Source organism: Crotalus tigris, unplaced genomic scaffold (genome assembly GCF_016545835.1).
Source record: "Crotalus tigris isolate CLP2741 ecotype Arizona unplaced genomic scaffold, ASM1654583v1 scf7180000021561.349155, whole genome shotgun sequence".
NCBI classification, from domain to species: Eukaryota; Metazoa; Chordata; class Lepidosauria; order Squamata; family Viperidae; genus Crotalus; species Crotalus tigris.
Genome location: NW_024098566.1, coordinates 253121 through 270191, shown reverse-complemented (window position 1 = coordinate 270191; position 17071 = coordinate 253121). Strand labels below are relative to the sequence as shown.

At 42.4% G+C, this 17071-nt stretch overlaps 1 protein-coding gene across 1 annotated transcript in view; it reads left to right on the top strand.

The window, feature by feature from the left end:
- Positions 1-17071, top strand: part of VWF (von Willebrand factor) — a 113503-nt gene that overhangs the window by 39617 nt on the left and 56815 nt on the right. The window contains exons 16-22 of the mRNA XM_039318792.1: positions 3434-3674; positions 5090-5184; positions 8289-8449; positions 12530-12633; positions 14411-14549; positions 15647-15784; positions 16238-16387. Coding sequence (XP_039174726.1) covers positions 3434-3674; positions 5090-5184; positions 8289-8449; positions 12530-12633; positions 14411-14549; positions 15647-15784; positions 16238-16387 — 1028 coding nt within the window. The remainder of the gene's footprint in view (positions 1-3433; positions 3675-5089; positions 5185-8288; positions 8450-12529; positions 12634-14410; positions 14550-15646; positions 15785-16237; positions 16388-17071) is intronic.

The following is a 17071-nucleotide window of genomic DNA, read 5'->3' as shown; positions in this document are numbered from 1 at the left end:
ATCTATCTATCTATCTATCTTCTATCATCTATCATCTATCCCCCATCCCTCCATCAAATCTATCTATCCCTCCTTCCCTCTAATCCATCCTTCCTTCCTTCCTTCCTTCCTTCCTTCCTTCCCTCTAATCCATCCATCCATCCATCCATCCATCCATCCATCCATCCATCTATCTATCCCCCATTCCTTCATCCCATCTATCCATCCCTCCTTCTCTCTAATCCATCTATCTATCTGTCTGTCTGTCTGTCTGTCTGTCTGTCTGTCTGTCTGTCTGTCTGTCTATCTATCTATCTATCTATCTATCTATCTATCTATCTATCTATCCCCCCATTCCTTCCTCCCATCTATCCATACCTCCTTCTCTACAATCTATCCATCCATCCCAGAAAAGAGCCAAGAGAGAAGCAACCTGGATTTAAGGAGAAACTTCCTGACTGTGAGGATAATTAACCAGTGGAACCGCTGGCCACCAGAAATCATGGGTGCTCCATCACTGGAGGTTTTAAGAAGAGGCTGGACAGTTACTTGTCTGAAATGGTGTAGGTTCTCCTGCCTGAGCTATGGGGTCTTTGGTGCTCTCTGAACTTGCTTGTTTTCTTGCAGACGTTTCATGACCCAACTAGGTAACATCATCAGTGCTAGTAAGGAGTGTTGTTTGCTGTTAATATATGTTCTGGTGTTTTGTTTGTCTCTGTGGGTGAGTGGGGGTCTTTGGTTGGGCTGTTTGCTGATGTCTCTTTGGCAGTTCTTGATTGGGGTCTTGCTTACTTGATTGTGGGTCTGAAGGTGACCTTGGAGTTAATCCACTTCTCCTGGGTTTTCTTACAGGCTTGATTGTTGAATTCTAATTAGTTGAAAACCAAATCTAAATTAGTTGAAAACTAATGCTGGATTGCCTTGTCCAGCTGCTGTCATTTTTCTGCATATTCCATGTGTTCCCCGCCCCCATCTGAATGCTAACATTTAAACCAATTATTTTAATTATCCAAGAGAAGGGGGGTGCTGGCATTCCGAAAGCAACAGCTCTCATTTCAAGAATGCCTCTGGCTCCAGGACAGGCATTCTTCAATGATGAAGTGGGTGGCTGCTTTGTTTAGTAGATGCTCAACTCCCAAAAAAGAAGAATAACAGGGTAAGAGACTTGGAAAGGACCTTGGAGGTCATCTAGTCCAACCCCCTGCTCAGGCAGGAAATCCTACAGCATTTCAGACAAATGGCTGTCCAGTCTTTTCTTAAAAACGTCCAGTGTTGAAGCATTCACAGCTTCTGGAGGCAGGTTGTTCCACTGGTTAATTGTCCTCACTGTGAAGAAGTTTCTCCTTAATTCCAGGTTGCTTCTCTCCTTGGTTAGTTTCCACCCGTTGCTTCTTGTCCTGCTTTCAGGCACTTTGGAGAATAGCTTGACTGCCTCTTCTTTGGGGCAACCCCTGAGATACTGGAAGACTGCTATCCTGTCACTCCTAGTCCTTCTTTTCACTAGACTAGATATACCCAACTAAGGAGAAATTATATTTTATAAAATATACCTTATACTTTCTTTCACAAATTCAATCTTATCTCCCTGTATATGCTACGAAGTATATCTTTAAAGCCAATGAATATGAAATCTCAGCTAATGTAAACTCCCTTCTCATCAAAACTTTTTTGTCTCAATGCTGTTGAGTTTGGGGGAAGCTGTTTTGTGAAAAGAGCATAATGTTGGAATTGCTGCCATCTAGAGTTTGGAAAGAGTGGTGGGACTGTACGTTGTAGACTTACTAACAGCAAGTTCTATTCGTGTTTTATACGTTAAATGGAACTTGTTCTTTGCAGCGTACGTTTTTCTGAGGACACTTCCACTTAATTGGTTTTGAACAGCCCAAAATTGATTTAGGAAATCTCCTATTTTTCTGCCTGCTTAAGACAGAAAATGGAGCTGGACGATAGGAAGAATTTGGCCTCTGGAGATACAGCACCATCAGTGTTGTTGTTGTTATTATTATTATTATTATTATTATTATTATTATTATTATTATTAATAATAATAATTCAAACAGACAAGCACCTGCAACATAACACCCCAGACTTAACAATTGTCGATAAGAAAGACAAAAAAGTCTGGATAGTGGACATGGCAGTGCCTGGAGACAGCAGAATAGACGAGAAATAACTGGAGAAGATAACAAAATACAAAGAACTACAAATAGAAATAGAAAGACTGTGGCAAAAGCAAGCAAGGATAGTACCAATAGTCATAGGCTCCTTGGGTGCAATCCCAAAACAACTGGAGCACCACTTGAACACCATTAGCATTGACAAATTCTCTATTAGTCAATTGCAAAAGGTGGCCTTACTAGGAACTGCTTCCATCCTGCGACGATATCTGTAATACCATCAAACATCCACATCTGCCTATCCCAGGTCCTGGATAAGGACTCGATAGGTAGACAAAATGCCAAATCCAGTCTGAACATCTGGCTGACTGTGCGATGATCAATAATAATAATAATAAAGTTGGAAAGGACCTTGGAGGTTATCTAGTCCAGCAGGAAACCCTGTACCATTTTGGACAAATGGCTGTCCAGTTTCTTCTTAAAAACTTCCAGTGTTGGAGTATTCACGGCTTCTGGAGGCAGGTGGTTCCACTGGGTAATTGTTCTAACTGTCAGAAAGTTTCTCCTTAGTTCCAGGTTGCTTCTCTCCTTGGTTAGTTTCCATCCATTTCTTCTTGTCCTGCCTTCAGGGGCTTTGGAGAATAGCTTGACTCCCTCTTCTTTGTGGCAGCCCCTGAGATACTGGAGCACTGTTATCCTGTCACCCCTCATCCTTCTCTTCATTAAACTAGACATACCCAATTCCAGCAACTGTTCGTTATATGTTTTAGCCTCCAGCTCCCTGATTATCTTTGTTGCTCTTCTCTGCACTCTTTCTAGAGTGGCTGTCTTAGGTTTTGCTTTTTCACTCCCAAGGTAGACAAGCCAGAAATAAAAGTTCATTTGCTGCTTGGAATCCATGGTTATCTCTAGAAAGCGGAAGAACCTGTTGCACTGCACTTTCTTCCTGCACAAAATGAAAAAAAGGGGGCAGAAGACAGTCCAAATCAGAAATTTGAAATCCACGATTCAACGCCATCCCACGCCAGACCTGCCCCAGCATCCACAAGGACAATATTGGGACAATAATATTGGATTTCTCCCATATAAACTCAGAGGTCCAGGGCCATCTTCACTTGGGTTTTCCTGTGTCATGTGAACCCCCCCCTTCCTTAAAGCCATGCCTCTTTTTTTCCAGAGATATTTCCTTCTTCCAAGCATTTAAAAATTAGTAATTCATCCTTTCAAATATATTCTTTTCATCCAGCAGTCGCAGAATAGGAGGAGGCGTTGACGAATCGATTGAGTAGTAACTCCAAACGTTCTCTGACCCATTTTTTTAAAAAATTGTTTTGCAGCCATGAATTGTCCAGAAGGCCAACTTTACCGACAGTGTGGAAGTCCGTGCAATCAGACCTGCCGGTCGCTCGGACATCCGGACACAGATTGCCAGGAATTTTGTACCGAGGGCTGTTTTTGCCCACTGGGGACGTACCTCGACCAACAGGGCGACTGTGTGCCCAGATCTCAGTGTTCTTGTTACTACGATGGCGAGATCTTCCAGCCAGATGACGTCTTCTCCGATCACCACACCATGTGGTAAGTGGGGAGCCCTGAAACACACGAAGAAGGGCTGCAGGATGTGGGTTTGGCTAGTCTAAAGAAAAGAAGAAGTAGGGGAGACGTGACAGCAGTATAGGGCGCTCCGTCACTGGAGATTTTTAAGAAGAGGGTAGACAGAACCTTGTCTGAGATGGTATAGGTTCTCCTGCTGGAGTAGGGGGCTGGACTAGAAGACCTCCAAGGTCCCTTCCAGCTCTATTCTATTCTATTCTATTCTATTCTATTCTATTCTATTCTACTCTACTCTACTCTACTCTACTCTACTCTACTCTACTCTACTCTACTCTACTCTACTCTACTCCATTCCATTCCATTCCATTCCATTCCATTCCATTCCATTCTATTCTATTCTATTCTATCCATTTCATCTCCTCTCCTCTCCTCTCCTCTCCTCTTCTCTTCTCTTCTCTTCCATAGAGTAGAGTAGAGTAGAGTAGAGTAGAGTAGAGTAGAGTAGAGTAGAGTAGAAGAGAATAGAATATTATGGTAATGGAATGGGATGAGATGGAATAGGAATAAGAATAGGAATAGGATAGGATAGGATAGGATAGGATAGGATAGAACAGAACAGAGGATCTTGGAGGTCTTCTAGTCCAGGTAGTTTGACTGCAGAACAGGCCATCTCCAAAATGGCCAAGAGTGAAAAGGGAACCAGCAGCCCTTCCCTCTAGCTGCATTGATTCATGCCATTGGATGAGAACTAGATAACCCCGAAAACTGTGTCAGACCAAGAAGGATTCAGTGTTTCGTCATCCTCACATTGCTGCTCTCTGAGCTTGGCCATTTGTGGAATGATGGAGGAGGAGGAGAAGGAGGAGGAGGAGGAGGAGGAGGAGGAGGAAGAAGAAGAAGGAGAAGGAGGAGAAGGAGAAGGAGAAGAAGAAGAAGAAGAAGAAGAAGAAGAAGAAGAAGAAGAAGAAGAAGAAGAAGAAGAAGAAGAAGAAGAAGAAGGAAGAAGAAGAAGAAGAAGAAGAAGAAGAAGAAGAAGAAGAAGAAGAAGAAGAAGAAGAAGAAGAAGAAGAAGAAGAAGAAGAAGAAGAAGAAGAAGAAGAAGACAGCTGTGGGATCCTTGATGCTCTCTGAGCTTGTTTTCTTGCAGACGTTTCATCACCAAACTAAGCAACATCATCAGTGTTAGAAGGGAGGAGAGTTTGCTACCCATTTATATGAAGTGATTTGCCCTATCAGTGTTGATGGGTCGACCTGGTCGATCCATGTCCATTTCCCCAGCATTTCTGCAAAACACATTTTGGCCTCCAGAGCTGGCAGCTTGCATGTTTGAGGGATGAAGGTCGTTGATTCCAGAGATCAACCAGGAAAGTCCATGGTGCTTAAGGAAGATGTAGCCATTATTTTTAAAAAGCCTTCTGCTTTAAAATTTATCTTTCTAGCTATTGTGAAAACGGCCTGATGCACTGCAGCTCACAAAGACTTCCGGGAAGTTTCTTTCCAGATGTTCTTTTCCCAGTTCATCGTTCTGCCAGAGGTACGTAAGTCTGTTTTTTCTTTTTAGACAAGTACATTTCTTTTTTTCTCTCTCTCAACATCTTTCTGTTATTGGCTTCTTATTTTGCAAAGAGGGAGGGAGGTGGCTTGCAGGAGCTTTGCACCTGTGAATTAATTTTCACTCCAAAGCTGGATCCTGGATTTCAATAAAATTAAAGTTCCTTCTGTTTGAAAATTTAAGTCATAAAAGGGCCAAGTTTGAAGACCCCCATTATATAACCATGAGCTTGGAGATGGGTGAAGATTCTGCTGAGTGTAAGCTATTGCCCAATCTTCTTAGAAGTTGAGCCAAAATGTTGATGGCACCATAGAGAACAGGTGATATTTAATTACCTCTTTCCACAGGCTGACAAGCCTCAGATAATATTAGATGAATCATTAATAACCTATCAGTAAAACTGAAATTGGCAATGGTGCTTTTGCTAAATGTGGGGAAAGTCTTTGATATGTTACAGTGTGGAACGCTTGAAAGGAAGTTTTTGGCAAAAAAGATTTCCCTGCTTTTGATTGGATTAATAATAATAATAATAATAATAATAATAATAATAATAATAATAATAATAATAATTGTCAATAAAAAAGACAAAAAAGTCTGGATAGTGGACGTGGCAGTGCCTGGAGACAGCAGAATAGAAGAAAAAGAACTGGAGAAGATAACAAAATACAAAGACCTACAAATAGAAATAGAAAGACTGTGGCAAAAGCAAGCAAGGGTAGTACCAATAGTCATAGGTGCCTTGGGTGCAATCCCAAAACAACTGGAGCACCACTTGAACACCATTAGCATTGACAAATTCACCATTAGTCAATTGCAAAAGGCGGCCTTACTAGGAACTGCTTCCATCCTGCGACGATACCTATAATACCATCCAACATCCACATCTGCCTATCCCAGGTCCTGGGTAAGGACTCGATAGGTAGACAAAATGCCAAATCCAGTCTGAACATCTGGCTGACTGTGCGATGATCCATAATAATAATAATAATAATAATAGTAGTAGTAGTAGTAGTAATAGTAGTAGTAGTAGTAAAGTTGGAAGGTACTTTGGAGGTCATCCAGTCCAACCCCCTGCTCAGGCAGGAAACCCTAGACCATTTCAGACAAAAGGTTGTCCAGTCTCTTCTTTAAAATTTCCATGTTGGAGCATTCACAGCTTCTGGAGGCAGGTTGTTCCACTGGTTAATTGTTCTCACTGTCAGGAAGTTTCTCCTTAGTTCCAGGTTGCTTCTCTCCTTGGTTAATTTCCATCCGTTGCTTCTTGTCCTGCCTTCAGGCGCTTTGGAGAATAGCTTGACTGCCTCTTCTTTGGGGCAGCCCCTGAGATACTGGAAGACTGCTATCATGTCCCCCCCCATCCTTCTCTTCATTAAACTAGACATCCCCAATTCAAAGAGAAGGACTTAAAATCTGCTGTTATGATCCTTTCCTGGGGGTTATTATAAATGGCATCAGTCCGCTCATTAGTCGAAGGAAAGTTGATTCCCGCTCTTCTGCTCGATTTAATTTGATATTAGAACTGTTGGCCCATTCTGCTAAGCAAACACAAGATTTTGGGTATCAGAGCAGCTGGAGGGGTGCCCAGGTTTTATTTAAATGATATTTTAATGTGCTACCGACAATGAGGAATTTTATATTCTAAAATCACCCAATAGATGGACAATTTATAAGGGGGTCCAGTTACAGTAAGTCTCTCCTACATTAGCTTTAACACGGAAATCTGTAAAACCTGGGTTTTTATTTTATTCGCATGTTTTAATTCTCTCGATAAGTATTCCAATGAAACTTTTTTCTTCTTCTGGGCATTAATATATCAGCGATGTTACAACAACAGCTTTCACACTGGATGCGTAGTGTCATGTCTGTTTCTCTACCAAACCTAGGTGGCCATGTCTAAATCACGAGAAGCACAATTAGAAGGATCAGCATGGGAGCCCTTCAAAAACTATCGGACATCTTTGGCACCAATTTTAATCACGGTTTTGTTGCAAATTTAACAGCCAAAGGGTCTTGTTCACACTATGGCTGCTGTATTTCAAATGTTCCAAAGGTCCCATAGTTGCTCTTCCCAGGCCTGGGGTTAAGGTTCTTATGGAGTCCCTGTCATTTTTTTTTTATTATTTTGCAGCATTACTGTTGCTTCATCCAGGTAATTACATTCCTTTAAGTTCTGTATTTTACATATTGTAACGCACCCAGGATGAAGGCAAATGTAATAAATGAATGGATGGATAAATTGATTTTTTTTTCTTGTTGATGTCTTTATTCCAATCACCTATTCCTATCACCTAAAAAAGAGTTTTTAAGAAGAGACTGGACAACCATTTGTCTGAAAATGGTATAGGTTCTCCTGTTTGAGCAGGGGGCTGGACTAGAAGACCTCCAAGGTCCCTTTCAGCTCTATTCTATTCTATTCTATTCTATTCTATTCTATTCTATTCTATTCTATTCTATTCTATTCTATTTATTCTCTCCATTTCATATTCTCTTCTCTTCTCTCCATTTCATATTCTATTCTATTCTATTCTATTCTATTCTGTTCTGTTCTTCATTTCTATATTCTATTCTATTTTATTCTATTCTATTCTTCATTTCTATATTCTATTCTATTCTATTCTATTCTATACTATTCTATTCTATTCTTCATTTCTATATTCTATTCTATTTTATTCTATTCTATTCTTCATTTCTATATTCTATTCTATTCTATATTCTATTCTATTTTATTCTATTCTTCATTTCTATATTCTATTCTATTCTTCATTTCTATATTCTATTCTATTCTAATTGTAGTCTATATTCTTAATATACTAATTAATTTGGATATCCTATTAAATTAGGCTGTGTTTTATCTGGGACTCTTCCCAATTCTATACTGCATTTCCATTTTCTGTGACTGATTTTATCCTTACCTTTAATCGATTAACCTCTTTTCAACACACGCTGTGTAGCAGTTTGATTACCAGCGTTGCAACTGCGCATTTGCCACTGCAGCCGTCTTGCTGCAACATTGAGCTGTTGGGCCTTTCTGTGCCTGTGCAAAGATCTTTCTCAGATTGACCACACCCTTCTTCCATTCCTTAAAGCAAAGCGGAGTGTCTCCTGCAAGCATCCGATGACCATGTTTGTCTGTCCACCAAATGACCCGAGGGCGAAAGGAGTGGAATGCATGAAGACCTGTCAGACATACAATCTGGGCTGCATCAGTCACGGATGCATCTCCGGCTGCCTCTGCCCTACTGGATGGGTAAGAAAGTTGAGGTTCCTCAAGAAAATGTCTGCAGGGATCCTCAGGGTCATCTAACAGTAGTTCACCTCCCAGTGACCTTGACTTGATGGCTCTTCCCCATCAGAAGACCCATCACCAATGGGACTCACACTGACCCATCACAAGACCCAGCATAAGACCCTCACTTGACACACACCCACACTTGAAGCCCTTAAAGACAAAAGAACACTGACATCCCCCCTAAACTCCCCTGAAGACATTAGCCAGCCTGGAAATGAAGCATTGGGAAACCAACCCAGAAGCTTGGAGAAGGAGCCTCACCCTCATCCTACAGACTCACACCTGATCCATCACAAGACCCACCACAAGACCCTCACTTGATGCACCTACACCTGACACATCACAATATACACCACAAGACTCTCACTGGTGACCCACACCTGATCCATTACACGACTCACCACAAGACCCTCGCTTGACACACCCACACCTGACTCATCACAAGACCCACCACAAGACCCTCACTTGACACACCCACACCTGATCCACCACAAGACCCTCACCTGATCCACCACAAGACCCTCACCTGACCCCTCACAAGACTCACCACAAGACCCTCACTTGACACACCCACACCTGACCCATCACAAGACCCACCACAAGACCCTCACTTGACACACCCATACCTGACCCATCACAAGACCCACCACAAGACCCTCACTTGACACACCCACACCTGATCCACCACAAGACCCTCACCTGATCCACCACAAGACCCTCACCTGACCCATCACAAGACCCACCACAAGACCCTTACTTGACACATCCACACCTGACCCATCACAAGACCCACCACAAGACCCTTACTTGACACACCCACACCTGACCCATCACATGACCATGTAAATGTTTTCGGACAATGCTTTGCAAACAAACAGAGATGAGAATTGGACACGTCCAGACATGGGAAAACTTTATTTGGCTATGGAGACGCTCAGTCTTCCAGGTCCTGGTTGTCTGAAAGGTGTTTTTTTTTTTTTCATGAGGCAACATGACTTTCTTGTTTTTCTTTGAAGATGTTTCGCTTCTCATCCAAGAAGCTTCTTCAGCTCTGACTGGATGGCGTGGAGTGGAAGGATTTATACCCCTTCAATCATTTATAAACCTCCAAGTGGCCTGAACGACTCTCTAAAAGAAGGCGAAGGACCGGCTGTCTGCAAGGAGTATAAATCCTCCCGTTCCCCACCATCCAGTCAGAACCTGAAGAAGCTTCTGGAATGAGAAGGGAAACGTCTTCAAAGAAAAAACAAGAAAAGTCCAGTTGCCTTCTCAAAAAAAAAAGCACCTTTGAGTTTACCTTTATTATGTGGATGCAGCAGGAGTAGCCCTAGCCTTCCCAAGGATTCTGGGGTTGGTGTGAATGTACGTCTGTGGAACTGAAGAAGTCAAGGTAGCAATGGCGGTAACACAACTGAAGCCCTTCGTGATGTTGGGGTTGCAGAATTATCTGATGGGATCAGAATGGATAAAGTAGGAGTAGAATTTTACTGCCACACGAGGGCGCTATTGCTCACATCTTTCTGCTGCTTGAGTTTGTTGTGACTTTTCTGCTTTAAAACTTAGGAATTTCTGTAGCGTTGGGTACCCCTGCATGTCAAAAACGAAAAAAAAAAAAATGCTAGGGAAGACTGAGAATATCCCCAGTGTTAAGAGGGGATGATGATGATGATGATGATGATGATTTATGCTATATAAGGCTGCAGATCACATTTGATATTTTTAGCCAAGGGTCTGCACTAGTCTTTAACCAATTGTCTTCTTTGCAGAGAGTTGATGGTCCAGAGTCTTAAGCACACTTAGGATTGATAAAAAAAAAAATTGGTCAATTGATCTGTCAAAGGCCAGATGACTTTACGGTGTTTAATGTTACGAAAACAAAATCATTAGTAGTTTCAATGTTTTCCCAATTAGAATAAAATAAGAATAAGAAGTAGGAGTAGAGTAGAGTAGAGTAGAGTAGAGTAGAGTAGAGTAGAGTAGAGTAGAGTAGAATAGAATAATGAAGAAAGAATAGAATAGAATAGAATAGAATAGAATAGAACAGAGTAGAGTAGAGTAGAGTAGAATAGAATAGAATAGAACAGAACAGAACAACAGAACAGAATAGAATAGAATAATGAATAATGAATAACAAATAATAAATAGAATAGAACAGAATATGGAATGGAATGGAATGGAATGGAATAGAATAGAATAGAATAGAATAGAATAGAATAGAATAGAATAGAATAGAATAGAATAGAATAGAATAGAAAATATGGAATGGAATGGAATGGAGTTGTTTTCCATTTGCTTTATTCCAGGTTTAACAGTCATTTTCAAAGACAAACTGTATGAAATAACAGCAGATTATTTTCCACTCTTGCTGTACCTCCACAGTCTGGCCTCTTTAATTTCAGCTCTAGCCACTGAGAGCTGTCAATTCATATTTACGATTTACTTCGTTCTGTCAAACTGGCCCATTGCAATTTGTTCAGCAGGCAAGTGGCTTAAATGCAATTCATCAAGACATGCTGTACTGAATTAATTTAATCTCTTAATCTAATTTTGTTTTTACAAATGTGAATTCAGTAAACTGTGCGGCCTTAATTCCATACATTAAACCAACAGTGCTTAGTGGACGTGCCAATAAAGCCACGTCATGAGGGGAGCTCGGCTGAATAGCCGTGAGGAGAGAAAACAATTCTTCTCTACCCTTCATGAGGGAATGACACCATAATGACTTTTTAAGAAGAATATAGGTTACCAGACTGAGTGTCTTAGCTTTGTGGGATATTTGGTATACATACACCAAATTAGGTAATACACCAGAGCAGGCAGGCAAGGAATCCTGCAAGGTCCCGTCGCTTATGAAGTCCATCTAGTGGGGCCAAGAACAAGGGCCTTCTCTGTGGTGGCTCCCTCCCTGTGGAATATCATCTCTGTGGAGATAAAGGCCCCCATCTTGATGCTCTTAGTAAGGGCACACTTGGAATACGGCATCCAGTTTTGGTCACCGCGATGTAAAAAAGATGTTGAAACTCTAGAAAGAGTACAGAGAAGAGCAACAAAGATGATTAGGGGACTGGAGGCTAAAACATATAAGGAACGGTTGCTAGAATTGGGGATGTCTAGTTTAATGAAGAGAAGGACCAGGGGGGACATGATAGCAGTATTCCAGTATCTCAGGGGCTGCCCCAAAGAAGAGGGAGTCAAGCTATTCTCCAAAGCCCCTGAAGGCAGGACAAGAAGCAACGGATGGAAACTCATCAAAGAGAGAAGCAACCTGGAACTAAGGAGGAATTTCCTGACAATTAGAACAATTGATCAGTGGAACAGAAGTTGCCTTCAGACCCGCTCTTCTTTGTAGCATCAAATGATGTCAATTGGATACTTTTAAATTTTAGCTTCAGGACTCTAAACTAGAATGCCTTCTTGATTCAGGTTGGGACATTTCATGGCTACTAACACAAGAGAATATTTGCAGCTCAGGGTTGAAATGAGGGGTCCTTGGTGCTCTAGGAGCTTGGTGGTTTTCTTGCAGATGTTTCATGACCCAACTAGGGAACATCATCAGGGATAGAAAGGAGTAGGGTTTGTGGAGAGGAGGAGGAGGAGGAGGAGAGGAGGAGGAGGAGGAGGAGGAGGAGGAGGAGGAGGAGGAGGAGGAGGAGGACTGTGGGGTCCTTGGTGCTCTCTGAGCTTGGTGGTTTTCTTGCAGACGTTTCATTACCAAACTAGGTAACATCATCAATGCTAGTTTGGTAATGAAACACCTGCAAGAAAACCACCAAGCTCAGAGAGGACCAAGGACCCCAAGTTTTATGAATTTCCTGGGTTTTTTTTTAAATTACCCTCTTCCCCTTGCACAGGGCCCTGGTTTACAACATCTAAGTGTTCAGACTCTTGCAAGCTTCAAAACTGAAAGCAATCAGGTTAAAACAAACAAGTACCCCTTGTTGGTTTCCTTGTGGAGGACGCTTGTTTTCATGAGTTTTTCTGCAGCCACTTACATTTTACTGGGTATAAAAATTAAATATGCGTCCATTTCTGTTCTAGGTGCGACATGGGAACAAATGCGTGGTCCCTGAGAATTGCCCCTGTTTCCACAACGGACAGGAATATGCACCAGGGCAAACAGTGACCAAGGACTGCAATACGTGGTAAGGAACTAACCTCTTTGACCTTGATTTCCCCTTGGACCTTTAAAAAAAAACCCATCATTTTGAGGCACTGCCAATAAACAGCCACATATTTTTCAGGTGACGGAGATAGCATGTAAAAAAAAAAATGGACAGGCAACACAGCCTGGTTAAAGCAAACATGGATCAAACAGGGTGTTAATCTTTCCCTTTCCTCCTTAGAAAAAATGGGGAGTAAAACTTACTACAGGGTTGAGCAGGAAATTAACCTGCCTGGTTTCCCTTCACCAGTTCTCCTTCAGTTTGAGTAAAGAGAAGCACACTTTGTGGGCTAGTCCTGGTCCTGTTTTTTTGTTTTTTTGTTTAAAAAGCAGAGTGAGTCCTACAATGCCCTAGCAATAGCACTGAGGCCAGGGGTAGGCAACCTCGGCTCTTTTATGACACATGGACTTCAACTCCCAGAATTCCAAGGGTTTCCAAGCTGAGCCATGCTGACTCAGGAATTCTGGGAGTTGAAGTCCATGAGTCATAAAAGAGCCGAGGTTGCCTACCCCTAATTTAGGCTTAAGTATCTCTGCTTTACAGCACCCTCTAAGTACAACGTGGAAGCATTATTTGCATGCTGCCCCCAACAATCTGGGTCCTCCTTTTACGGACCTCGGAAGGATGGAAGGCTGAGTCAACCTTGAGCCGGTCAGGATTGTACTGCTGGCAGTGGGCAGAGTCAGCCTGCAATGCTGCACTTTAACCACCGCGCCACCAGGGCTTAGATAGCAATAGCAATAGAACTTAGTCTTATATACTGCTTCATAATTCTTTCCAGCTCTCTGTAAGCGGTTTACAGAGTCAGCCTTTTGGCCCCCAACAATCTGGGTCCTCCTTTTACTGACCTTGGAAGGATGGAAGGCTGAGTCAATCCTGAGCCAGTCAGGATTGAACTCCAGGCTTTGGGCAGAATTAGCTTGCAATATCATATTCTAATCAATGTGCCACAATGGAAGGAAGGAAGGAAGGAAGGAAGGAAGGAAGGAAGGAAGGGAGAAAGGAAGGAAGGAAGGAAGGAAGGAAGGAAGGAAGGAAGGGAGAAAGGGAGGGAGGAGGGGGGAGGGGAGGGAGGAGGAGGAGGAGGGAAGGAAGGAAGGAAGGAACAACAATAGCACTTAAACTTATATACCGTTTCACAGTGCTTTACAGCCCTCTGTAAGCTGTTTTTATAGAGTCACCCCCATTTTCCCCCACAATCTGGCCCTTCATTTTAGTGACCTCAGAAAGGTGGAAGGAAGGCTGAGTCAATAACCTTGAGCCGGTCAGGATCGAACTCCTGACAATGGGCAGAGTTTGCCTGCAACACCGCATTGTAACCACTGCCCCACCACGGCTCTAAATCAAAATAAAATCCCGCTAGAGATTTGGGGAAAATGTGCTCAGAAAAGTGAATGAGGTGGGCAAGGAAGGTCTTCCAGCTTTGTTTAGGTCTTAAAACCGGTTACGCTTTGAGCAACGCCGGCTGTTTGCAGAGGTTCAGGGTGCTTTGTGGAACAACCACGCCACATTGTACTTCGACAATAAAGGTCGATTTGATGTGATTTGATCGGAACTAGCTGAACGGGCGGAGGCAAATTGGACCTCTGAAGCTGAAAAATGTGGATTAAATACACGCCACCTGACCAGAGGTTTATGAAGCATCAGGTTATCGTGTCTTCTTCAAAGAAGAGAGATAACTTTCGTGCTAACACCAAAATACAAAAATGGACTTTTGGTAACCTCTGAAACAATAATAGCCGCTGGTCTCCCACAGCACCTGCCGCGCTAGAAAATGGGAATGCACGGAAAACGTCTGCGATGGAAAGTGCTCGGTCATCGGCACAGCGCACTATTTGACCTTCGATGGGCTGAAGTACAGATTTCCCGGCAACTGTCAGTATGTGCTTGTTCAGGTAAAGATTTGGGATGTGATGCTCTGAGGGGAAACGCAGTGGTGGTTCGGATCACACCGAGAGTAAAAGGACCCAGGCCATAAAGAAAATGTTGCTTTTGTTTGGATGCTTTATAGAAATGTTGTTGGAAGGAATTGACTTCACCGCAGGTTTTGCGCTAGGTTACACTGCTGGGGATCTTTAATAAAGCTCAGATTTTGGTGCTCTTGGTCTGAACCACTGAGAAGAAGAAGGGAGGCAGGAAAGCAGATAAAGGAAAATCAGTGGAATAGAATAGAATAAGAAATGAATGGAATGGAATGGAATGGAATGGAATGGAATAGAATAGAATAGAATAGAATAGAATAGAATAGAATAGAATAGAATAGAATAGAATAGAATAGAATATAGGAATAGAGTAGAGTAGAGCAGAGCAGAATAGAACAGAATAAGGAAGAGAAGAAAAGAGAAGAGAAGAGAAAAGAAGAGAAGAGAAGAGAAGATAATATAGAGTGGAGTGGAATAGAATGGAATGGAATGAAATGGAATGGAATAGAATAGAATAGAATAGAATAGAATAGAATAGAATAGAATAGAATAGAATGGAGCTGGAAGGGACCTTGGAGGTCTTCTAGTCCAGCCCCCTGCTCAAGCAGAACCTATACCATCTCAGACAGGTGATTGTCCAGTCTCTTCTTGAAAATTTCCAGTGATAGCGCACCCATGATTTCTCAAGGCAAGCTATTCCACTGGTTGATTGTCCTGACTGTCAACAAGTTTCTCCTTATTTCCAGGTTGCTTCTCTCTTTGGTCAGTTTCCAACTGTTGTTTCTTGTCTTGCCTTGGAAAAGACAAAAACATTTTAAATATAACCACTAATTTTTATTTTGGTACAACAGAGCTGGCCTTATGTGGTTTTATTTTAAAATCTGTTTTAAAAATTGATTTTTGAGATTTTTTTTTTTGCAGAATCCCCTACGAGGCTAGGCTTCCATGGAACATAGTTTGGGAACCATGCTTTAGACTTTCATTGCAACCTCTGGACAGGACATCTTTGAAGATGAAGTTTTGTAGGCCAAGTTCAAAAGTCTAATGTCGATCCTTCTTTTCTTTTCAAGGACCACTGCGAAGAGGACGTTCCTGGGTCCTTTTGGATCCTTGTGGCCAACGAAGGGTGTGGCTTCGCCAAAGAGACGTGCACTCGAAGGATCACTGTTTTGTTCGACAGGGGAGAGATTGAGTTACACGACGGAGAAGTAAGTTCATCCCCTCCTCACGGCTTCCACCAGCTCGTGTGTGGAAGAGGGGGTTTTGAAGGCTTCTGTTGAGAGGGAGTCCAAAGGGACTTCTGTTGAAACTGGTCAGACTGTGGAATGACCAAGTTACATCGAAACTAGCTGAACGGCTGGAGGCAAATTTGACCTCTGAAGCTGAAAGATGTGGATTAAATATGTGCCACTTGACCAGAGCTTTAGGAAGCTTCAGGTTATCGTGTTGTCTCCAAACCAGAAGGATAACTTTCGTTCTAACATCAACTGTTGTAAATCGAGGACGACCTGTCCATTTTTCTCACAATGGAATGAACGTTAGCCAACGTTTCTTGCCCCATGGAATAGTCTGTTGTTCGTTAAAGTTGAAAGCAGACCGATTACTAGAGGCCGATGTGGCGTCCCATTGTTGAAAGTGCTTCAATTTTTTTCCTTGTGAAGGTTAATGTCCTCACACCTCCAAGAGAAGAAGGCAACGTGGAGATTTTGAAGTCTGGCCGCTACTATATTCTGATATTGGGGCGAGGAAGAATCTCCCTGTCTTGGGATCAAAACATGGGAATTACCGTTATCTTGAAAGAACACTACAGAGTAAGTCCTTTCAGATTTATTACATTTTTTTAACACCATGTACGTCGATGAAGATTCGGTGTCCTCCAGAGAGAGTTGTCTGGAAGTTGAGCAATGAGCTTCTTTTCGTTTTGGGGTTCACAACATCTCACTGCTTCTCTAAGGAGCTTCTTCCATCTGAGCCAGCTGGGCAGGGAGACCCCCGGATGGGACAAGCTCCTTGGAGAAACTGCGAAAACTTTCAGACTTCCAAAAAAGAAACAAAAACTCCGGTTGGCACAACTCTGATTCCGGATTAGCAATAGCTTGTTTACTGCATGGTTACTAGAAAAGTCAAGAATTCAGGCAGGATTATTTATTTAGCACAAGGCAAAAATGTTTTAAAAAAAGCACATCACAATTACATTCTCAATGAGCAAATATCAAATTAGTTAACAAAGTTGGAAGGGACCTTGGAGGTCTTCTAGTCCAACCCTCTGCTCAAACAGGAGACCCTATAGAGCCGTGGTGGCGCAGTGGTGAGAATGCGGTATTGCAAGCTCATTCTGCCGACTGCCAGCAGTTCGATCCTCACCGGCTCAAGGTTGATTCAGCCTTCCGTCCCTCCAAGATTGGTAAAGGAGGACCCAGATTGTTGGGGGCAAATAGGCTGATTCTGTAAACCCCTTAGAGAGGGCTGTAAAGCACTGTGAAGCGGTATATAAG